General features: G+C 43.6%; 2 protein-coding genes across 2 annotated transcripts in view; one reads left to right on the top strand and one right to left on the bottom strand.

The window, feature by feature from the left end:
* ECRG4 (ECRG4 augurin precursor) overlaps positions 1 to 16,863 on the bottom strand; it is a 903,650-nt gene that overhangs the window by 758,971 nt on the left and 127,816 nt on the right. The window lies entirely within an intron of this gene.
* Positions 4,988 to 16,863, top strand: part of TGFBRAP1 (transforming growth factor beta receptor associated protein 1) — a 41,439-nt gene continuing 29,563 nt past the window's right edge. Inside the window, exons 1-3 of the mRNA XM_050754192.1 lie at positions 4,988 to 5,817; positions 13,477 to 13,671; positions 15,656 to 15,810. Of these exons, the coding sequence (XP_050610149.1) occupies positions 5,130 to 5,817; positions 13,477 to 13,671; positions 15,656 to 15,810 (1,038 nt within the window). The 5' untranslated portion in view covers positions 4,988 to 5,129. The remainder of the gene's footprint in view (positions 5,818 to 13,476; positions 13,672 to 15,655; positions 15,811 to 16,863) is intronic.

Below are 16,863 nucleotides of genomic sequence, written 5' to 3'. Positions count from 1 at the left end.
TAGTTGGTTCCTGGGTGCTTAGTGGAACTCGCTTGGAGATCCATCTGGACCCGGTACTTGCTTTGTAGGATAGACAGTGTCTATTAAATCAGGATGTAACCAGTGCTCTGTGCTGTGAAAAGAAGTGGGGCCTCTAGAAGCCTATATAGCTTTTGTAACCGGTCTCCAAGTAAAGAACACAGAAACTTTCTTTGAAACTTACAGGTAATATAAAACCTGTGGCTCCCAGCCCCATGTGTAGCCAGAAAGAATAGAATTGTCATTTTTGAACTGAGGTTTAGTAAACTTCCTGAGGAGTAAGGGAAGACGCCAAAAGTCATCAGTTCTTTTTTTTTTTTTTTTTTTTGAGACGGAGTTTCACTCTTGTCACCCAGGCTGGAGTGCAGTGGCACAATCTCTGCTCACAGCCACCTCTGCCTCCCAGGTTCAAGTGATCCTCCTGCCTCAGCCTCTCAAGTAGCTGGAATTACAGGCATGTGCCATCACATCTGGCTAAGTTTTGCATTTTTAATAGAGATGGGGTTTCACCATGTTGGCCAGGCTGGTCTCGAACTCCTGACCTCAGGTGGTCCACCCGCCTGGACCTCCCAAAGTGCTGGGATTACAGGCGTAAGCCACCATGCCCGGCCAAAAGTCATCAGTTCTTTTAAAATGATGCCAGATACTGAATAAAAGATAATGTTTCCGTGTACATTTGTAGAAAAAGAGTCGCATTTTTACATTAGCATTTTTAAAGATGCTGACTAAGATTCTGGTTATCACCAGTGGCAAAATCTTTAAAATGACAATGTGCATATTCTTAACCTGGTAGGAAATAATTACTAATATTTTTATTTTGACCCTTAGCACATATTGCTTTATACTATTACTGATTTATTTTTCTAGTCCTATTTCCTTAAGAGGACAGGGAGACTCTTAGGAAGTGGGATTGTGTCTTATAATTGTTTATTTTAGTTTTTTGCATACTTAGAGGTTCTTGCTACGTATGCAATGTTAGCTTTAATTAAATTATGGTCCTTGAGCATGCTAGCATTTTCCAATCTCTTCCCTACCTGGGTATGTATTTTGAAATTCTAAGAAAACATTAAAATGTTGATCTTTTAAATTATTATAATCATGCTTTTTAAGTGAATTTTTTTTATTTAATATTCTTATTTTTATTTTAAAATAGAGACCAAGTCTCAGTATGTTGCCCAGGCTGGTCTTGAACTCTTGGGCACAAGTGATCTTCCTGCCTTGGCCTCCCAAAGTGTTAGGATTATAGGTAAGCCTTAAAGTGAAGTTCTAACAAAAAGTTTAAATTTTAGATCATTTTGAGATCACACAGTAAAATATGAATTGTACACCTTAGAGAAACGTTTCCTTTTATTGCCATGTTGAAAATTCTCTGATTCAGAACCCCAGCAGGCTATATTTAATGAAAATACAGAGGTGTGGCCTAAAGTTTATCTATCTTTTTATGATTCATATTTTATCTAAGTAAATATGTCATGTGAATTAGGTCATGGAGAGAATTTTCCTACTGCTTAAAAAATAGTTTTTAAAATTATTATTATTATTATTGTTTTTGTGAGATGGAGTTTTGCTCTTGTCACCCAGGCTGGAGTGCAGTGGTGTGATCTCGGTACACTGCAACCTCTGCTTCCCGGGTTCAAGCGATTCTCCTGCCTCAGCCTCCTGAGTAGCTGGGATTACAGGCGCCCACCACCATGCCTGGCTAACTTTTGTGTGTGTGTGTATTTTTAGTAGAGACGGGGTTTCGCCACATTGGGCAGACTGGTCTTGAACTCCTGACCTCAGGTGATCCACCTGCCTCAGCCTCCCAAAGTGCTGAGATTACAGGCATGAGCCACCACTCCTAGCTAATTTTTTATTTCGTTTTTCTTTTTCTTTTTCTTTTTTTTTATTTTTTATTTTTTTCTGTGTGAAAGCATCTCACACTGTTTCCCAGGCTGGAGTGTAGTGGTGCCATCATAGCTCACTGAAGCCACAAACCGCTGGGCTCAAGCAGCTCTTCGGCCTCAGCCTCCTGAGGAGGAGGGAATACAGGTGTGCCCCACCATGCCTGGCTAATTTTTTATATTTTTTTGTAGAGACAGGGTTAAGAATAAGTCATTTTTAAGTGCTAGCCTGTTACTTCTTCAGCTTTCATTTACCTCCATATAATTCTGCATTATTACCATTTAATTACCAAAGCAAGTCCTTAATTTAAAGGCCTGTAATAGGAAGCTTATCTTTAGCAAGGCTTGAGTAGCTAGTTTACTAGATAGTGAAACAATATTGCATTTCTTTTTAAATATAGAGTTATGACTTTTTAGTAAACCATATATTTTTTTACAGCTCTCTCTCCCTCTCCCCTTCTCTATCTACCCCAGGATTTAGACTAAATATGAGGAGTTTGATTCTTTCTCTAATATTCTTTACTGCAAATGTGTTTAGTTTATCCCTTGTGCTAACTGAAGACAGGGGCTGGAATTATGGATAATATACTTTTAAGAAGCTAAATAAAAGGAGTTTGATTATAGGTGCCCACAGTTTGTTTCTCTATTCCTTCCGCAAAGTAAGACACAATTTATATTTTAAATAGCAGAACTGCTTACTCCTGCCATTGAAAAAAGACAACCTTGATTGATTAATCAATGAAGGAAGAAGTATTTTGTATTACTTCACTTTCACTAACTTAGATGTCTGGAAGCCGACATTTCAGTATCTGGGTTTTACTCATTAGCATTTACATGGAGAAAAAAACATTGTCTAGGTGGGTTTCGGTGGTTGTGTTTGGTTGGGACAAATACGTGACGTTGTTTAAGAGCTGTTTGTGCCAGAGACTATTTGTAGAAGCCTGCAGGAGCTCTGCACCCGGCCTCACCTGGGATTCTGGGGATGCTCCCACAGCCCCGAGGTAGATGGACATGACTCCTTCTCTGGGGTGCCTTTTGAGCCTCCCTCTACACTTCCCCCATCTCTTTTCCATAGTTTCTGTGAAGATGAGCTCCCATAAATGAGTGTGAAGATGTCGTGGGGTGGGGCAGGTGTGTGAGTGTGTGTTCTGGCTTATGATGCAGGCTGTCTTTTGGTGGAGGTGAACAGGTTACCCATATCTGAGGACAGAGGACAGCATAGTTTAATCTCTTGGTGCCCAGCTTGGGAAATAAACACCAGAAGCAAGCTGGTAGTTTGAGAGAGGAATAGGAGCTGATCCAGACTGGGAGGGAATCATAGTACTTATGATGAGATCCAAAAGTTTGAGTGCCGTGTGCCAGCTGTCAGTATTTCATATGAGCTGACTTACTTCATGCAACAATCCTATGAAGTAGGTACCGTTATTATGCTCATTTCACAGATGAGGCAATTGAGACTGGAATAGCCAAGTGTCCGTTCAGGCTGCTGTTAACAAACTACCGTACACTAGGTAATTAATAGACAATAGAAATGTCTTGCTTGCAGTTCTGGAGGCCGGGAAGTCCAAGATCGAGGCATGGTAGGTTCAGTGTTTGGTGAGGGTCCGTCCCTCAAGGGTGGTGCCTTCCAGCTGCCTCCTCACACAGTGGATGGAAGGAAAAAATAAGCACTCTGGGGCCTCTTTGATAAGGGCACTAATGCCGTTCATAAGGGTTCCACCCTCATGACGTAATCACCTCCCAGTTGCCCCACCTCCCAACACTACCACTCTGGGGATAAGTTTCAACATATGAATTTTAGGGGGACACAAACATTCTGACCATAGCAACAAGTAATTTGCTCAAGCGATGGGAAAAAACAGGAAGGACTGACATGTCCACAGACAAGCCTCCTCAGCCCTGGGGTACCCCCCTCCTGGGGGTTTTGTTGAGCTAGGGAAGGGGGCTGGAGTCTCTCTCATGTGTAGTTGTCATTACCCCCATGGATGGGGGCAGACAAGAAATTGTGGAGTTCCGAAATTTTCTAGTTGAAAGGCACCAAAGAAGTTTTCTGATTCCTTCCCTTCCCTGATGCGTGAACCTTTCTTGAATATTTCTGAGAGGTCTTCCCCACTTTGCTGGAATGCCTCTGAGTATTAGGAACTTAAGCTCTCATGAAGCAGCACTGTTCCATGTTCAGAGAGCTTGAGGTGAGGAGGTGATAGTGATAGGGAACCTTTCACTTCCCAGCTGCCCTGCAGCTCCCGTCATTCTCTGCAGTCCTCTTTCCAGCTCTCTGATCCCCTGCCCTGCTCCTGATCACAGGGACTGTGCCTTTGAGTTTGCTTCTGGCCGCCTGAGAAGTCAGAAAGGCCACCTTGCCTGGTCTTCTCCCTCTGACTTTGTGGAGTGTGAAGCCACAGTTCTCCACAGACGATGAAGTAGGAGGCCACAGGCTCTCACTTTCAGTGGGAACCAGGGACCAGTCCACACATCCACTGAATAGCTCCACTCGCCACCTGAAAGCCTTTCGAGCTCCGAGGCACACCTTTACTCTCCAAATGAATACATTTCCTCCGGAGCTGGGGCTGATGCGCCTGCCTTTTTGGGAAGAACACAAAGGAATGCAAGGCCTGGCACCTGCCTCAGTGTCCCTGGCAGGATCCTGCGACTGTGGTTGTGTTCACTGACTAAAGTACATATTCAAGTAGCTGTCGAAACTCAGGGAAGATCAATGAAGATCACTTCTGCCTTTTTCAGAAATCCTTTTTTTTTGTTTCTTTGTTTTAATGGGCTCTCATTATATTGCCCAGGCTGGCCTCCAGCTCCTGGGGTCAAGTCATCCTCCTGCCTCACAGAAATCCTTCTGTTATGTTGCCTGTGGGTGAATGCGTGCATTTGTCTTCTGCCTGCAAGCGTGTCTCCCAGGAGCAATGCGAGGAGGCTCCAGGTGACTCTGTGTGGGGACTGAGCGGGATGGCATGTGATCACAAGCACGTGCATGTGTGTGTGTGGGTGTGTGTGGAGGGGTGTGTGTGTGGTTTTCTGCTGGGGTCTCTTGCTGTCCGATGGGGGAGGTCAGTGGGGAAATGGTTTCTTTCCATTTTTTGACAGCATAGAATGTTTTCCTTTAATGAACATGCTAACTAGGGAATCCACGTATCATTATTGCAACCGCTGTTTCTGCTTCTTCCTTGTTCCTCTAAAATCAGTTTTCCTCTTTCTCTTCCAGCAGATCAGCCAGTAGACATGATGAACATCAAAGCCTTTACGCTTGTCTCTGCCGTGGAGCGGGAGCTGCTGATGGGCGACAAGGAGCGCATCAACATAGAGTGTGTGGAGTGCTGCGGCAGGGACCTCTACGTGGGTACCAACGACTGCTTCGTCTACCACTTCCTGTTGGAGGAGAGGCCAGTGCCTGCCGGGCCGGCCACGTTCACTGCCACCAAACAGCTGCACAGACACCTGGGCTTCAAGAAGCCCGTGAACGAGCTGCGCGCAGCCTCAGCGCTCAACAGGCTGCTGGTGCTGTGTGACAACTCCATCAGCCTGGTCAACATGCTGAACCTCGAGCCCGTGCCCTCGGGGGCCCGCATCAAGGGGGCAGCCACGTTTGCACTGAATGAGAACCCTGTGAGCGGGGACCCATTCTGTGTAGAAGTTTGCATCATCTCTGTCAAACGCAGAACCATCCAGATGTTTCTGGTGTATGAGGACCGGGTGCAGATCGTCAAGGAGGTGTCGACCTCCGAGCAGCCCCTCGCTGTGGCTGTGGACGGCCACTTCCTGTGTCTGGCTCTGACCACTCAGTACATCATCCACAACTACAGCACGGGCGTCTCCCAGGACCTGTTTCCCTACTGCAGCGAGGAGAGGCCGCCGATCGTCAAGAGGATAGGGAGACAGGAGTTCCTGCTGGCGGGCCCCGGAGGGCTGGGTGAGGAGGATGCGTTTGTGCACCTGGTCTTTTTGGGTGGCCTCCGTGACTGCATGTTGAAACTGGAGAGTGAGATTGGCACTGTGCAGAATAAATCCTCAGTGACATTGGGCATGTGTGGCAAGACAGAGGCAGCAGTGCTTGACCAGTGCTGAATGAAATCCAGTTCGATTGTTCTGTGAACATGGGGTTGCAGTCATAAAACCAGTTTCTTTCACACTGAAGTGGAGCTTGAAGACAGCTCTGGTGGTGTTACCAGGAAGGGCGGATATTCTCAGCCCTTAGTTATCTTGGGAGAAAGATTTTGGCCAAGAGACAATTCAGAGATAGCAGAGAGCTTTAGGAAGGGAAATAGAGAACAGAGAGTTTATATGGAGAGAGACAGTACGTTCTGAAAGATGAGGCAGAGTGGGATACTGAGAGAGTAAGCCAGCAGCCCTGAGAGTTCTGCCTCAGGTTTTTATGATGCTGGATTTTTTTCTTGAAGTTCCCACCTCTCTCTTAAGTTTCTGCCTTTTTCCTTTGTCTGCTTTTCCCGCTTCTGCCTTAAGTCCCCGCCTTTTTCTCCCACCTAATTTCTACCCTAAGCTTGTGGGGCCCTCTCTTACTATTAGTTGGTGCGCATGTACAGCCGGTGTTGGATGTGAATCCCACCGAATGGCTGCATTGCTCATTACCTCCACCCCAGGAAGGTTGTACAGCGGTTAGGTCCATACTTACTGCACCTGCATGTCTCTTTGGAATTTCTCCTTTACCCTCTTTCTCTCCTCTCTCCTCATATCTAGCATGCATTTTGTTTGTTTGTTTGTTTGTTTTGTTTTGTTTTGTGACAGAGTCTCGCTCTGTTGCCCAGACTGGAGTGCAGTGGCACAATATTGGCTCACTGCAGCCTCCGCCTCCCAGGTTCAAGCAATTCTCCCTGCCTCAGCCTCCCAAGTAGCTGAGATTTCAGGCATGCACCACCACGCCTGGCTAATTTTTGTATTTTTAGTAGAGATGGGGTTTCACCATGTTGGCCAGGTTGGTCTTGAACTCCTGACCTCAAGTGATCTGTCCACCTCGGCCTCCCAAAGTGTTGGGATTACAAGCATGAGCCACCGCGCCTGGCCAGCTTGCATCGTTTTGATGGTCTCTGGGATGTGGGATTTTCCAGGCCTCCCTTTCTCAGGACCTCTTCGCTCCTGCTTATGTCTACCTTTCTACCCGCTCCAACAGCGGGAAAATTCTTTTAAGTAAATAACTACAAAAATAACTTCAGGCCGGGCACGGTGGCCCACGCCTGTAATGCCAGCCCTTTGGGAGGCTGAGGCAGGCAGATCACCTGAGGTCAGGAGTTCGAGACCAGCCTGGCCGAAAGATGAAACACTATCTCTACCAAAAATACAAAAATTAGCCTGGTGCGGTGGCGAGCACCTGTAATCCCAGCTACTCAGGAGGCTGAGGCAGGAGAATCACTTGAACCCTGGGGGGGCGCGGAGGTTACGGTGAGCTGAGATCGTGCCACTGCACTCCAGCCTGGGTGACGGAGTGAGACTCTGTCTAAAAGAAATAAAATAAATAAATAATAATGAAAAGGAGTTGAAGTAGCTCACTAAGTATTTTCAATGTCAGGTACATAACATTTTCTCTTTTATGTCCTGTCATTTCATCCCACCAAAAAGTTTTTCATAGCTAGCTCCTCAAAAGGGGCTTTAGTGGTTCTTCTGTGGCCTTACCGAATTCTCCAGACAGCCTTATCAAAATTAAGAATCAGTGCTTTAACCTTAGTGATGTCTCCTGTCTTCCAGCCAGGGGTGGCTCATATTAGAATTCGTGTATATGTTCATGGTACAGGGATGCTGGCGAGAGTGCATTCCGTTTAACACTGGTATTTTTTATCCTTGGAGAGTTTTTGTATAGACACCTCATTTCAAAGTGCTGAGTGCAAACACATTTTCTTGTGACAAACAAGAATTCCTGTCACGAACTATTTCATGTATATGTCTTGATTTTCACTTTAAAAAAATATATATATATACATACTTTATTTTTTAGAGCAGTTTTAGGTTCACAGCAAAACTGAGGGGAAAGTACACAGAATTCCCATGGACCTCCTGCCCTCCCGTTATCCACATGACAGTGGTACGGGGACACGTTGTTAGCACCCGAAGCCCGTAGTTCATATTAGGGACTGTGCTCGACAAATATGTCATGACATGAATCCACCATTATAGTGTCATTCACAATCCGTTCACCACCTTGAAAGTCCTTTGTGCTCCATCTGTTCATCTCTCCCTTCCCCTAAGCCCCAGCAGCCGCTGATCTTTTTGCTGTTTCCATGGGTTTTTTCTTTTCCAGAGTGTCATCTAGTTGGGACCATACAGTATGTAGCCTTTTCAGATTGACTTCTTTCGCTTGGTCATAGGATTTTCTCTTTCCCCCCACCCTCGCCCAGGCTGGAGTAGTACAGTGGTGCAATCTCAGCTCACTACAACCTCTGCCTCCCGGGTTCAAGTGATTCTCCTGCCTTAACCTCCCAAGTAGCTGGGATTACAGGCATGTGCCACCATGCCCATCTAATTTTTGTCTTTTTAGTAGAGATGGGGTTTCACCATGTTGACCAGGCTGGTCTCAAACTCCTGACCTCAAGGGATCCACTGACCTCGGCCTCCCAAAGTGCTGGGATTACAGGTGTGAGCCACTGCGCCCAGCTGGTAATATGCATTTAAGTTTCCTCCATGTCTTTTTATGGTTTGACACTATAGAGTCTTACGTTTTGAAGAAAAAATCTTTAGCCCAGCCACATTTGTTTTTTGAAAAATTGAGGAATTCCATACTGTGAAACTTTTTTGTTGTAGAAAACATATAAACTTACATAATAAAGAGAATAGCATAATGAACCAGGTAGAGATATCACCCAACATCAGGCATTCTCAGTTTATACATGTTTGTTTTGAGGCAAATCCCAGACATCATAGCATTTCATCTGTAAACATTTTAGTACATATTTCTAAGTTACCTAAGAAAACCCCAATTCCTAAAAAACCTGACAGTAATTCCTTAATATCAAATATATCTAGATGTGATATATTTGATGTGAATGCCTTCATTGCTCTGTAATGTTAACAGCTATGGACAGTTACTGCCAATCAATTCGGTTATTCAGTTTTCAATATGGGGGTCTCTCCTGTCTTACAGAAATGGCTTTCTGAAAAGTATCATTATAAACTCATGGACGTAAATGTGTGTGATGTGCTTGGTTTCATCCATGCCTGCTGGGAGTTTATTCAGGCGGACTCTTCAGTCCCTTTTTCATGCCACTGGAAATCTGATTGCTTCCTTGACTTTCAGGATGCTCCCAACTCACCTCGTACATTTCTTGTCCTGGGTCTGGTTTCAGCCATTTCTCCAAAAAGCCCCGATGTTTACAGACCACAGTCTGGGAGCTAGGGGTGCTTGTTGCTCATGTTTCTAGACCCTTCTTTCAGTAGACAGTGCTGGGAAATATGTCTTTTTTTGTTTTATTTTATTCTTTTAGAAACAAGGTCTTGCTATGTTGCCCAGACTGGCCTTGAACTCCTGGGCTCAAGCAGGCCTCCTGCCTCAGCTTCCCAGGTAGCTGGGACCCTAGGTGTGCACTACTGCACCTGGGCAAGTATATATTTTGTAAAGATAATTTCATTGTGAAATCATGTTGATAGAACCAATCCATCATTGTACCTGTATTTCCTTTCAACCACACCAAAGATCTTACTTCTCTACTACCTCAACATAATTACTCCTTTGATTTATCCCGCAGTACATACAACAGAGTAACAGGACCAACACTACCGCTCCCACAGTATAATTATTGGAAACTTTGATGGTTTGTGGTTCTTTCTGTCCTTAGGATATTAGAAATATAGTCAAATTACTGTGTTTCAAAGTCACTTGGAGTATTTCTTCTCTGTGTGGTTATGCCATCAACCAGATTTATACTTAGATTTGTTTGTTTCATTTTACTTTTGATTGTTAGAAATTGCTTTGGTTTATTTTTTATTATATAAATGTTTACAAAGTTCCAGGACAGATGGATACAGCAAGATATCATCAAAGAGGTCTAAGCTTACAGCCAGTTTTTTGCCAAGTCTCCCTCTCCCATAGGTAACCTTTATTTTTAGGGTTTATTCTTGCATTTTAAAATACAACGTAAATATGTAAATATTTGTATCTCCTCCTTCTTGGCCAAATGGTAGCGTACTTTTCTTCACCTTGCTTTTTTTTTTTTTTTTACTTAATATATTAAAGTGGTCACTTCAGAGTATAATGTAGAGGGATTCTTCCTTGATATTTATAGCTGTGCACTATTCTGCTGTGTGGAGGTACCATAATGCGTTCCATCTATTGATGGACATTTGGGGTCTTTTTCAGTCTTTAGCGATTCCTAGGAACTTATATTTGCATGTATGCATGTGTGTTTTCAGTGTATCTATTGGAAAGCTTTCTAGAAAGGAGATAGCAGAGTCAGAGTATAAATGCGAGGTGTTGCCATAGTCTCCCTTGATAAAGGTTGCACCATGTTATTTCTCCCCAGCAACCTATGAAAGTACCTGTTTCCCTCCAGCTTTGCCAACAGAGGATGTTGTCCAAACTTGTGTGTTTTTGCCTGTCTAGTATATGAGAAATGGTTTCACAGTGTAGTTTTAATTTCTATTTCCCTTGTTTATGTGCATGGTTGAACATTTTTCACATGTTTAAAAACCATTTACATTTCTTCTAATGGGAATGATCTCTTCTTATCTCTAGTCCTTTTTTTTTTTTTAGTATTCTTTATATATGTGAGATACCAACTTCTCTGTTATATAAGTTTCAAGTATTTGTTTCCATGTTTTACTGTGCAAAAGCTTTTTAAAAAAATTTGATGTAATCTCACCAGGTGTAGTGGCATGTGCCTGTGGTCCCAGCTACAGGAAGCTGAAGCAGGAGGACCACTTGAGCCCAGGAGCTCGAGGCTGTGGTGCTCTGTAATTCTGCCTGTGACTAGGCACTGCACTCCAGCCTGTGCAACACAGCAAGACCGCATCTCAAAAAGAAAAAGAAAATTCTGTGTAATCAAATGTATCAATATTTTCTGATATTGCTTCTTGAATTTGAGTTATAATTAGGAAGATTTCTCTGTCTTCCAGGTTAAAGACAAATTCACCTGTGTTTTCTTCTAGTACTTGTGTGGTTTTATTTCTTTTTTTTGAGAGAGTCTAGCTCTATTGCCCAAATTGGAGTGCAGTGGCACCATCTCAGCTCACTGCAACCTCCACCTCCCGGGTTCAAATGATTCTGCTGCCTTACCCTCCTTAGTAACTGGGATTACAGGTAGGTGGCACCATTCCTGGCTAATTTTTTGTATTTTCAGTAGAGACAGGGTTTCAGCATGTTGGCCAGGCTGATCTCGAACTCCTGACCTCAAGTGATCCACCGGCCTCGGCCACCCAAAGTGCTGGGTTTACAGGCCTGAGCCACCGCACCTGGCCAGTTTCATTTCTTATTAGTAAAGAGTGTAAGGAATACATTGAATTTTATCTTTTTAAAATTTTTATTTATTTATTTATTTTTGAGACAGGGTATTTTTCTGTCACCCAGGCCAGAGTGCAGTGGTACAATCTCAACTCACTGCAACCTCCGCCTCCCTGGTTCAAGCGATCCTCCCACCTCATTCCCCTTGTGGTGCCTGAGACCACAGGTACCTGCCACCACGGCTGGCTAATTTTTGTATTTTTTGTAGTGACTGGGTTTCACCACATGGCCCAGGCTGGTCTTGAACTCCTGGACTGGAGTGATCTGCCTGCCATGGCCTCCCAAAGTGTTGAGGTTACAGGCGTGAGCCACTGTGGCCAACCTCAATTTTATCTTTTTTATATAGTTGTCCAGTTTCCCAACAAACTGATTAAACAGTCTATATTTTCCTTACCGATGATGGCCTTTAATGTGTACTAAATTTCCTAATATATTGGGTCTGTCTCTGGACTTTCTGTTTTATTCTGTCAGTTCATTTGCCTATTCATGTACCAATACCTAACTGTTTTAGTTATAAAGATTATAGGCTGGGCAAAGTGGCTCACGCCAGTAATCCCAACACTTTGGGAGGCCGAGGCAGGCAGGTCACCTTAGTCCAGGAGTTGGAGACCAGCCTGGCCAACATGGCGAAACCCTGTCTCTACTAAAAATATAAAAATTAGCCAGGCGTGGTGGTGCATGCCTGTAATCCCAGCTACTCGGGAGGCTGAGGCAGGAGAATCGTTTGAACCCAGGAGGCAGAGGTTGCAGTGAGCCAAAATAGTGCCACTGCACTCCAGCCTGGGCAACAGACTGAGACTCTGTCTCAAAAAAAACGATTGTACTCCATTATCATCCTTTGTTGGTTGTAGTGTTAGGACTGATGGGAAATATAGTCGATAATCTTTATGATGCGCTGTGTCTCAGCTACATGGGCATCAGGCTAAATGAACCAACCTTCTTAAGTTTTGTTCTGCTTGTAACTGGCACAATTATAAGCAAATTGGAAGATCACTTGTAACACCTCTCACACCGTACCTATATACAGATTCTGTCTATGGCATAGTAAACACCAGACTTTAAACCTGTGGTTTAAAGCACTGTCCTATGACAGTGCTTTTTGAGATGGGGTCTCACTATGTTGCCCAGGCTGGTTTTGAACTTCTGGGCTCAAACAATCTTCCTGTGTCAGCCTCCCAAGTAGCTTGGATTATAGACACGCACCACTGCCCCAGGCCCTTGCCCCTTTTATTTTAAAAACAATCATCAGGGCCTCTGTACTGCATAGTTCTCTGGTTGGGCAATGTTCAGCCGTGAGCAGGTAAATGCAGGGACCCTGTTAGACCTTCATGGTGAGGCTGGGCGATGGTGGTGGTGTCCATGTGACCATGAGAGTTGTGCTGTCTAGAGCATGTTCTTTGAGCAGAATCCTCAGGATCGCACCCTATTTGAAAGTCACTTTGTCCTCACGTGAGGACACATGCTTTATAAATCGTCATGTGGCTTATATGGAAATGTATTTTTAACCTCATTTTTATTTTATTTCGTTTTATTTTATTTATTTATTTTTAGACAGGCTCTCACTCTGTCGCCCAGGCTGGAGTACAGTGGCATGATCATGGCTCACTGCAGCCTTGACCTTCAGGGCTCAAGTGTTCTTCTCACCTTAGCCTCCCGAGTAGCTGAGACTACAGGCGTGCACCACCACAACTGGCTAATTTTTATATATTTTGTAGGGCTGAGGTTTTGCTGTGTTGCCCAGGCTAGTCTCCAACTCCTGAGCTCAAGCACCATCTGCCCTCCTTGGTCTCCCAACATGTTGGGATAACAGGCCTGAGCCACCACATCTGGCCTATTTTATTTTTTATTTTTTATTTTACTAAGTTTGTGGTAATATTATTACAACCTCATTTTGAATCGGAAGTAAATATCAGATGTACATTCTGGGTAAGGTAGTTCTCTTCACAGAAATAAATTCCTGTAGGGCTCTTCACACATACAACATATTATATTATTTTTCCTTTCTTGAAATACAAGACCGTACAAGAAAATTGCTGGCGGGCAGGGGACGTTCTGCATCTAGACGTAGCTACAGGAAAAAGACACCATGCTTATTCGGAAGCCCACCTAACTCTTTCTTTTTACTTCTAGGCATGTTTGCCACAGTCGCAGGGATATCCCAGCGCGCCCCCGTGCACTGGTCGGAGAACGTGATTGGGGCGGCTGTGTCCTTCCCATACGTCATAGCGCTCGATGACGAATTCATCACAGTCCACAGCATGTTGGATCAGCAACAGAAGCAGACCCTGCCCTTTAAGGAGGGCCACATCCTACAGGACTTTGAAGGTACTCATTCACATAGAAGTCTTAGTGAAATTTCCTTAACTCTTTTGTGATATTTCTTCAGTGAATATCATTTAGGAATTGGGCCTTGCGCTAGGCATAGAAGATACACAGATGACTCCAGTACAGCCTCTGTGCTTCAGGGGCTGCACAGTTAGTGGGGAGACAGACATTTAAACAAATAGTTATGGCAGCATAAAAGCGTGATCACGATGGAATAAGGCCCATTGTGAGAGCAGAGGAGAAAGTATTTCCTAGAGATAGCAGGGAGGACTTCCTGAAGGAGGTGCTGTTTTAGCCAAACCTTTGAGGATGCGTAGGAGTCAGCCAAGCAGATACTGTGTGAAAGCACCTTCTGGTACAGAGAAAGGTGTATGCGAATCCGTTAAAGAGGGTACTGTGGGCTTCAGGCCACACAAGCAGTTTACTGTGACCGTAGTGCATGGTGTGTGTGAAGGGGCAGCGTGACCTGAGGCTGCAGCAGACCAGGGTAATCGGGGAGGCGGAGGCAAGAGGGATTTCATTTCGTGTGTATGGTGAGCCACTTGAAGAATTTACTCTACTTTTCCTCAGTTTTATTTTGAACACTTGGAAGCATTCCGAAAAGTGGTAAGAGAGACAAAGTAAACCACCAGGAACCTTTCACCTAGATTCAATACTTGTTACCATTTTGCTGAGCCATTTGAAAGTAAGAGGAAGATATCATGATATTTAATCCCAAAATTCTTTCACACACATCTCCCAAGAATAAGGGCATTTTCCTACAAAATCACAATGCCATTTTCACTCCTGAAAAAAATTCACATTAATTTATGATACCATCTCCTGTCCTGCCAATATTCAGATTTCCCCAATTGACCTAAGAATGGCTTTTATCATAGTTTCTTCCAACCGAGAACGAATCTAGATGTACGCGTTGCATTTGCCACTTAAGGATTTTAGTTCACCAAACGAAGGATTTTAGTACCCTCGCTGTGCCAAGTGCTGTCTTACAGATGCTTACAGGAGATAAGAAGGCTCCGAGTTCCTGCCATTGAGTGGGTTAATTCCAGTGGGGCTCCGGTGCCTGCGCTGGGGTCACACACAGAGCAATATTGTGGTGCGGTGCCTGTTGAGTGGTAGAGGCGGGCTCAGGGTGTGGTGGACACACAGAGGAGGAGGATGTAACCCGCCCAGGGTGGGAACACAGGGAGGCTTCCTGGGAAAAATGACTCCAGGCAGAGGAGGGACAGAATGTCATTTGGGAATGAGAAAAACTGCCTTAGTTGTGCTACAGAAGATAGAAAGAGTTAGATTGTTTCCTGTAAACAGGTGGTGCTTAGCTGAAAGTTTCTGCAGAAGGGAACCAAATTTAATTTGGAAGCTTAGTAGTAGGAGCTCGTCTAGGACCGCAGTTCTGACTCTTCCACAGACTACCTGTGGAGGGGCTCACAGGTAAAATGACAATGGCAGTGGGCCAGGTTAACGTGCAGGACTGTGGGGAGATGAAAATATTAATGGCAAGACTTTGGAGGTATTTCTGGTTGGCAAATGAGGATGAAATATTATCTCATGCTTCGAAATATCACATTAACATTTTAATTTTATGTAAACTAACTTGGAGGGAAAAGAATGTTTTAAAAATGGTGTGTATTCTTATTGATAATGTTCCCTGATTGCACTCTCCATCTTCAATGGGCTATGTATCATGTGTTTACGACACTGATTTTACATTTACCAGCATTTCTCAATTAAAAAAAAAAAAGGCAAAAAAAACCAAGATGTTATTCTTTGGAAATGTCATAGTAAGAGTTTGCCCTTTTCTGACAGTTGACAGTGTGGGAAAAATAAAAGCATTATAATTTATAATTGTTGTAGGAATTCCTTTGAGAAAACTCGGGGGAAATTGTTCAACAAATCAGGTAATGATCCAGTTTGGGGTAGCAGTTGTGGTTTTTTGCAGGCAGTATGTTTTCTCTCTTTCCGACAATGCTCAATTTCTTCCCAGGAAGAGTGATCGTTGCCACAAGTAAAGGAGTTTACATCTTGGTTCCATTACCTTTGGAAAAACAAATACAGGATCTCCTAGCAAGCCGCAGAGTGGAAGAGGCTTTGGTTTTAGCAAAAGGAGCCCGGAGGAACATTCCGAAGGACAAATTTCAGGTTTGTAATTAACTGGTCACAGAAATATGCCTCTAAGTCACCAGTTAGAGGACATTCAGATGTAACTAACGTGCATCGGCCCTTCCTGTGTACCGGGCCGTACACACCGCTTTTATATCTGTTGTTTAATTTTCTCCACAAATCCACATTGTATAGATAAGGAAACAGGCTTTCGGGCGGTCGAACAGCTTGTGACTAAGAAGGCACTGCCAGCAGTGGAGAAGTCAGGCTTCCAACTTCTGACTTAATTCTGCTACTTTAGGTATGGGCTTGTATTTCTAATCAACTTTCCTCTTCCGTGGACCTTCAGAGAAGGATCAAGAACACAGTTCTTATAAAGCAAAAGAGTGAAGTCAGATTAATTTGTCTCCGAATTTAGAATTTGTATTTGTCAGGAAGTTGTTGAATTAAAGTTTAGATTTCTATCATCTATAGGAAAAGCGTTACTATAGATTAGTAATACTGTAAATCTATTTACTATAGATTTACTGTAACCATATCGATAACCATTTTACCAACTAAGTTGATATTGTAGGAACCCCATCTAGTTGATTTCCTTAGGAGAACATTTTTAACGCACTTGAGAAACACTCATTTTAAATATAGTTGGTAGAGCAAATGCAATTGATATAAATCGGGTCTCCTAAAAACTATTACTTGATGAGTTGTTAGGTTGTTCAGGTTACTGTGTATTTGAGGGGAACAAAACATAATGTTGATATGTTTGTGTGCTTCGTATGAATATCTAAATTAATAATAAAAAGTTCTTAATAATGTTGGTCAGATTTTAGAGACGACAGTGTGATTGTTGTGGAATGAAATGCTCTTTGGCCTCAGGTGCTTTATGCAGCAAAGGGTAGATTCTGAAAGTGAAAGACGGGATGTGTGATTTATGGTTGTGGGCTGTGAAGGCGGACAGGACCTCTTTTCTACGTTTAAACGTTGATAAACTTTTCATCTTTGTTCCTCTTTTGAGTGAGACTGATCTACTAGCGTTCAGCAGGGGGCAGCAAAGGCAAAAAGAAGAAAGCTGCTGAGCTTCTGGTGCCCTGG

The sequence above is a fragment of the Macaca thibetana genome, chromosome 13 (assembly GCF_024542745.1).
Source record: "Macaca thibetana thibetana isolate TM-01 chromosome 13, ASM2454274v1, whole genome shotgun sequence".
NCBI lineage: Eukaryota > Metazoa > Chordata > Mammalia > Primates > Cercopithecidae > Macaca > Macaca thibetana.
Note: the sequence above shows the minus strand (reverse complement) of the source record. Positions and strands in the feature narration are given on the sequence as shown.